This window comes from Ranitomeya imitator, chromosome 1 (genome assembly GCF_032444005.1).
Source record: "Ranitomeya imitator isolate aRanImi1 chromosome 1, aRanImi1.pri, whole genome shotgun sequence".
NCBI classification, from domain to species: domain Eukaryota; kingdom Metazoa; phylum Chordata; class Amphibia; order Anura; family Dendrobatidae; genus Ranitomeya; species Ranitomeya imitator.
In genome coordinates this window covers 717,131,820-717,138,718 of record NC_091282.1, presented here as the reverse complement: position 1 = coordinate 717,138,718, position 6,899 = coordinate 717,131,820, and the positions used below count along the sequence as shown (strand labels likewise).

The 6,899-nt window shown below is 41.4% G+C and overlaps 1 protein-coding gene across 3 annotated transcripts in view; it reads right to left on the bottom strand.

Moving 5' to 3' along the window:
* RASGRP1 (RAS guanyl releasing protein 1) overlaps window positions 1–6,899 on the bottom strand; it is a 67,797-nt gene continuing 60,898 nt past the window's right edge. For all 3 annotated transcript variants that reach the window (XM_069732478.1, XM_069732484.1, XM_069732488.1), the window contains exons 14-17: window positions 6,500–6,536; window positions 5,863–6,012; window positions 5,100–5,467; window positions 1–1,471 (exon numbers count right to left, since the gene is read on the bottom strand). In XM_069732478.1, coding sequence (XP_069588579.1) covers window positions 1,337–1,471; window positions 5,100–5,467; window positions 5,863–6,012; window positions 6,500–6,536 — 690 coding nt within the window. In that variant the 3' untranslated portion in view covers window positions 1–1,336. The remainder of the gene's footprint in view (window positions 1,472–5,099; window positions 5,468–5,862; window positions 6,013–6,499; window positions 6,537–6,899) is intronic.

Genomic DNA, 6,899 nt, shown 5'->3' with positions numbered 1-6,899 from the left:
TCTTTTTGCCTTTTTTTTTTATTACTATGACATTGACATCCCCGTTCCCTCCCCAGACCAGAATAACAAATACAGAAATCCTGAAACGAATACAATGACCTGTTTTAACTTTCTGGACCTGGAAGTGACCGACTTCAGATCAACTTGTAATTAAATAACAGACATAAAACTGACAATATTAACATATAAAACTATACAATATTTACATAGGTTATCGGGTTATGGCCCAGAGATTCCCAGAACTGGCACAAGTACCTGCACCTAATACAGACAGAGTAGCAGCAATGGGATGAAATAAAACATAAGTCCAGGCAAGCAGTCAGTTCTAGCTATTCACACACAATAACTACCATTTCTTACAGGCTGCTATTTACATAATGGCCGGTAATGGTAACACTGACATCAGTATGGAAACCTATACCAAGTGAGGACCTCTGCTCGTAGAATGTCAAATTTTCACTTCCATAGATTTTCAGTATATGGCTTTTTTATTTTATTGCTTGGAGATGACCTACCGGCTATCTGTCTATGAGAAGCTCTAAACCAAGCTTGCTGTGACCCACACATCTAGAGGAGAACTACAAATCCCAGCCTAATCTGACGCCTTGATTACGGCACAGGCGCAGCATGCTTACCTTATCATAGATACTATTTGAACAAGACCATTTCCTATGATCATCTTGGTCCTTGCATGCCACAGCTGCAGGCTAAAGCTGATATCTGATCTGGGGGACAAAGCACCCCAAATTTCAGCTTCCTGGATTTCTGCTTTTAAACCATGTTCCATTTGCACAGCTAATACATTTAACTTAATGTAATCGGCACAGATGAAAAGAAGAACCGGAGCGAAACGTCCTGAAACTCACGGTAGTGACCTTACTGAGGTCTGAGTATTTATGGAGTGCGCTCATTGTCACAGGTGTTGTACAGGGGTGCATGGTGCCAACCTCTACGTCTGATGCCAGCCGGGCAGGTAGAAGCAAAACACGTGATTTACAGGTGGTAAAGAGGAACATCACACATCTTCCGAAAGGAATCAACGCTGTACATCGCCTCTCCATAGCCATCACCCCCAGATCTGTATGCACAATGAATGGTAACAAGATCTAACGAAAACTATGAGATTTACCAGCTGCCCCTCGAGGAAACGCTGAATACTGTGCAATTGCAACTCTATACAGTATAACACAGGTATCTCCTGCTAAGCTACCACCGGGAGTTATCACACTATACTCCATCTGTAGGGATCCTACAAGCACCCTCATCCTCCACTCAAGCAGCGGAGTAGCTATTATCTATAGTAAACGGGGGCCATGCAGCCTTCCAGTCTCTATGGCTATGATCCCTTCTCTACAGGTTCACTATCCAGAATGTATTTTCTGAGTTCTGCTCTCAAGGCTTCCATTCGTCTCTGAGCATCTTTCAGCTGGATCCTGAGACTCGTGTTTTCCTCCTTCAGATATGATCTCTCCTGTAATAAAGAGGGATAAAAAGAACAGTTAGAGCTGTTAAGATGCTTGGTCTTGAACCTTCCCCGTCATATTACTTGGGAAAGAATAGACCGCCACTGTAGCGGAAGGGACTAGATTTTGTTCTCATTGCTCTTTTATAAACCTTGGGTCAATTCCCTACAGCCGTGTCATTAACAATTCAGTTACCTTGGAGAGGAGTCCTGCACAGGTTTCAGTATCCAAAAGTAAAGGCAAGAGTATTCCCTAAACCAACACCCCCCCGACAATATTTGATATTTTGCTACCTTACAACCTGGAATTTCACTGTTCTCTTTAGGGTTTGCATCAGTTCATGTAAAGAATATGCCTATATCTGTGAACATTTGGTTTTCTTTTTATTGTGAAGCAAACAACATACAGGATAAAGTGACCGAAAACTTTAATGTGCATAACTATTCACCCCTAAAGTTCCTTTTGCAATAATTACAGCTGCACGTCACTTTGGATACGTCTATATGAGCTTTACAAATCTTGCCACTGGTATTTTTGACCATTCCTGAAGGCAAAACTGCTCCAGCTCCTTCAAGTTAGAGGTTTTCCTCTGGTGAACAGCGATCTTCAAGTCTAACCACAAACTCAATAGCTTAAGGTCTGGGCTCTGACTAGGCCACTCCAAAACATTTACACATTTCACCTTAAACCACTCGAGCATTACTTTACCAGTATGCTTTGGGTCATTGTCTTGTTGGACGGTGAACCTCCGTTCCAAACTCAAATCACTGACAGATTGAAACAGGTTTTGCTCAATCCCTGTAGTTCGCATCATCTTCCCCTCGACTTGGACCATTTTCCCTGTCCCTGCTGCTGAAAAACATCCCCACAGCATGATGCTGTCACCACCATGTTTCACTATGGGGATGGTGTTCTTTGGATGATGAGCTGTGTTGGTTTGGCGCCAGACATAGCGTGTACCTTGGTGGCCAAAAAGTTAAATTTTGGTCTCATCTGACCACAGCACCTTCCTCTCTAGATTTGTAGAGTCTCTCACATGTCTTTGGGCAAACTCAAAATGATCCTTCCAGTTTTTACATGTAAGTAAAGGCTTTTTTATGCCTACTCTTCCATAAAGGCCACCTCTATGGAGTGCACGACTTATTGTGGTCATATGGACAGATACTCAAGTCACAGCTTGGGAACTCTGCAGCTCCTTCAGGGTTACCTTTGGTCTCTTTGCTGCCTCTTTCATTAATGCCCTCCTTGCCCAGGCTGAGAGTTTTGGTGGGCCACCTTCTCTTGGCAGATTTATTGTCGTACCATGTTCTTTCCATTTAATGATAATGGATTTGATGGTGCATCAGGAGTCATCAGAGATTGGGATATTTATTTATTTATTTTTTTATAACCCAACCCTGACTTCTTAACAACTTTGTCACCAACTTGTTTAGAGATCTCCTTGGTTTTCATGGTGTTTGGCTAGTGGTGCCTCTTGATTAATGGTGTTGCACAAAAAAAAAATCAGGTTCCTCGCATCATGTTCTCATTCACTTTATGCAGTATTAGCCCTCTGTGTCTGTACTGCTACATACTTAGGCAGTTAACTGGTTCATGCAGCTTTACATGAACACCCGAGCCATACACTATGGCCAGTCCGAATAACTAAAGCAATTGTTACCATCCACCTCTCGTGTCTCCCCTTTTCCTCATAGTTTGTAAGCTTGCGAGCAGGGCCCTCATTCCTCCTGGTATCTGTTTTCAACTGTATTTCTGTTATGCTGTAATGTCTATTGTCTGTACAAGTCCCCTCTATAATTTGTAAAGCGCTGCGGAATATGTTGGCGCTATATAAATAAAAATTATTATTATTATTATTATTATTATTATTGCTGCATCTGTGGCCTTTCAGAAAAGGTGTATATACTGACAGACACTTAAATTACACACAGGTGGACTTCCTCTCACCAAGCATGTGACTTAGGCCGGCGTCACACTTGCGACTTTGATGCGAGAACTAGCGCAAGTCTCTCGCATCAATACCCGGCACTGCCGCCGGCAATCGCGACCGGAGTGTGCGGCTGCATGTATTTCTATGTAGCCGCACACTCCAGTCCGATTGCCGGGTATTGATGCACAAGTTTCTCATATCACAATCGCAAGTGTGACCCCAGCCTTATGAAGATAATTGCTTGCACCAAAAAGTTTTAGGGGCTTCATCACAAAAGGGGTAAATACATATGAACATGACAACTATTAGTGGTTTGAGCCTATAAATTAAATTTACGCCTATATTCTTGTCATTTCACCAACTTGGACTATTTAGTGCTGGTAAGTGATGAGCGAATATGCTCGTTACTCGAGCATGCTCGAGGGTCCTCCGAGTATTTTTAGTGCTCGGAGTTTTAGTTTTTCTTGCCGCAGCTGAATGAGTTAGAGCAGGGGTCCCCAACCTGTAGCTCGGGAGCCACATGTGGCTCGCGGTCCCAGGAATTGTGGCTCGTGACTGTCTGCCAGCTTGGTGCATTAGCTCCATGTCTAGCAAACTGGTATGAAGAGAACATCTCAAAATGGTGAATTTTGTGAGTTGCCCTGCACAGAAGAGCAGATCTGGATGCACATATACTGGTCTTAGGGGTTTAGAGATGTTTTAGGTATGGTATGCTGGAGGATGATACTACCTATTAGACGAGGTTCTTAAAGCTGGATGCAACAGTGTGTTGGGAGTCCTTGATGGGATAATACTGAATTGGGGCATTGTGGGAACCTCTGGATCTCAGTGTACTGCTTTGGAGTGATTTCTGTGGAAAAGCTTCGGTTATCATTATATCCGTAATGGTGGCTTTGGTTGACACAACTTTAAGGAAGACAGAAGCAGAATGTTGCTCGTGACCACCTCTCAGAAGCTGAATGTGGCTCGCGACCCTCTCTCAGTGCGAAATGTGGCTCTCAAGGTCAAAAAGGTTGGGGACCACTGAGTTAGAGAATAGTTAAAAAGCTGAGGGGGTGAATACTTTCACAAGCCACTGTAGGACGGAGTAGGACTGAGCTTCATTTCTCTAAGGCCAGGTTCACATGACGTATAGAAAAATCATTCAGAGTTTCATCCAGAAATGTGAGATTATTATTTTTTCTCACTTATGCAATCTGTATACAATCCGTTTTTTAGAGCCTCAGCAGCAGCTATTACTCATTTCCACAACGATTTCAGTGTGTCCTTAAAAAGCACATGCTATACTGTGGCTGCTTATGACATCTGTTTTTTTTTTTGTTTTTTTTTTGCACATCCATAGATTTGAATGTGCGAGTCTCATCCGATTTACGTAAGAAACTACAGTAGTGCAGGCTGCTATTTTTTTTCACATGCAGATTCGTCAATGAAAAAAAATCGCTCATCTGAACACATTGAATAACATTGGTCCGAGTGCTGTCTTTTGTTTTGTTTGTTTTTTTTAACAAAGTTCAGGATTTTTTTTTTTTTTAAAATATAGAAAGTGATAGAAAGTTTTAAAAAAGCGTTCGCAAAAAAGTTTCAAACATTTAACATTTAAAAAAAAAAATCTTGGTTTAAACATTAGGTTATTTTGCAATCATACATTCCCTTTAATGGTGGCCATATTGGTTGTTACCATATTTTTATCATGGTATAACACTTACTCTTTCCAGTTCTTGTGTTGTGGGTTTAATTCCTCGTCTTTCCTCTCGTGCTTTCCTAACAGAGTCTTTATTATCCCACTTAGCATATGCCCGCTTCCTCACGAGCATTGGACTGGGACAAGGAGATGAGCTGCGGTTTAATGAGGGATCTGGGGTACGGCTCCGGTGCATGGCCGGAATGATTAAAGAAGGGCTGGCAGGACAGTCATCTGTCTGTGTGGCGCGATGTTTCACAGCCGGCTGTAACCGTACAGAGATTTTCTGAGCCGAGCTGCCCATCAACATGATTGTCCTGTCTTTGCTGATTTCCGTATGGTCACTTATTTCTCCATTTGTGTAAGGAAACGGATCCTCGTCTGCTGAGCAGTCTGCAAAAGTAAAAAAAAATAAATAAAAAAATTGTTGTCAAGTGAAAGGTATAAAGGTAGGTCAGAGTAGCCAGTTTTTGTTCTTATCTTATTAACGCAGCTCCCAATTATTCTATTTGTTTGTTTTTTTAGATTTGCCATACGGTTGCAGAGTTTTGGACTTTTTTTTAGCGCTAATTTTGATGGTCTTTCCTTGGGGGCATGGCTCACAGGACTCTCTGGGGGCGTGTAATAAGGCTGCTCTGAGTAAGAAAAAAAACAACAACTTACTCAGGGGAGGAGTTCAATTAAAAAAAGAGCAAAAACTGGACTCTTTTGAGCTAGCGACGGGTCATCTTAAATCACATAATTTCTTTTTTTTTTTTTATTTGTACTTCCATAAGAAAGATGCTCACCATTTGTCATCCCCTTGCCACTGGCCAATGAAACGTCAGTCTGTCCGGAGTCCGGTGACATACTGCTGTCTCCTGAGGGGCACTTTGTCCTTTTTTTACATTCAAACACAACCAGCTCTTTACATTGCTTGTGGCAATTCATCCCGCAGTCTGTGCACAAACACAGAAGACAACAATGAATAATCCATGCTATAGCTACACACCTCATTTCCAGCAAGTCCGCACTGGTAGCTAGGGCACACCTTGACTACATACAGTATATGTAGGTGTGGTGGGACTTCCTTGTTTCCCCACATTGACAATTATAGTGTCACACGATATATAACTGCTGTAATAAATATGATAAAATGTTCGTGACAATGTATATTCCTCCTATAGTGAATCCCTATGTCTATATTAATGAACCAGAACCGTGGCTCCTTTTTTGATTAGCCATCCTGGCACGACTCTGCATGTGTGTCATGATGTTTCGCCAAACCAGCAAATCAGAAATCTTGTGAGATGGCTGCTGGACTGGGTCTTGCTATGTGATTCAAAACAACTGTAAATCAGTCTTATCCTATATAGTAATATACAATCACCCAGCAGGTATACATGAACAGTCAGTCAGACATAAATAAAGTAATAGAATTTTTACCTTTGCAGCGGTATCCTTGTTTAATTACACCCCAAAGCTGAAAATATACAAGAAATAACAGTCAGTTGGAGTTGCTATTCCAACTTAATCCATTTCCACTGAACACTTGTCTCCTGTGAGGAAGCTGTGAGAAACGCGCGTCAGGGTGTGGCTTCCTGAAGACTGGTATTGGTCATTAATTGTAATTTACATCTATTTGACTTGATAGCATTGTTATGTATTTATCTGGTGAGTTATGAATTATGTTTTTCTTCTATACAATCATGATTAAATATATTCAATCGACTTAACTCCACATGATTATGTTTTAAATATACCAAAGCATTTGCACATTTTGGTTATAATATCTATGTCTTTTCATTGTATTTATTTATATGATGGCTATTTATGGGTTTAGATC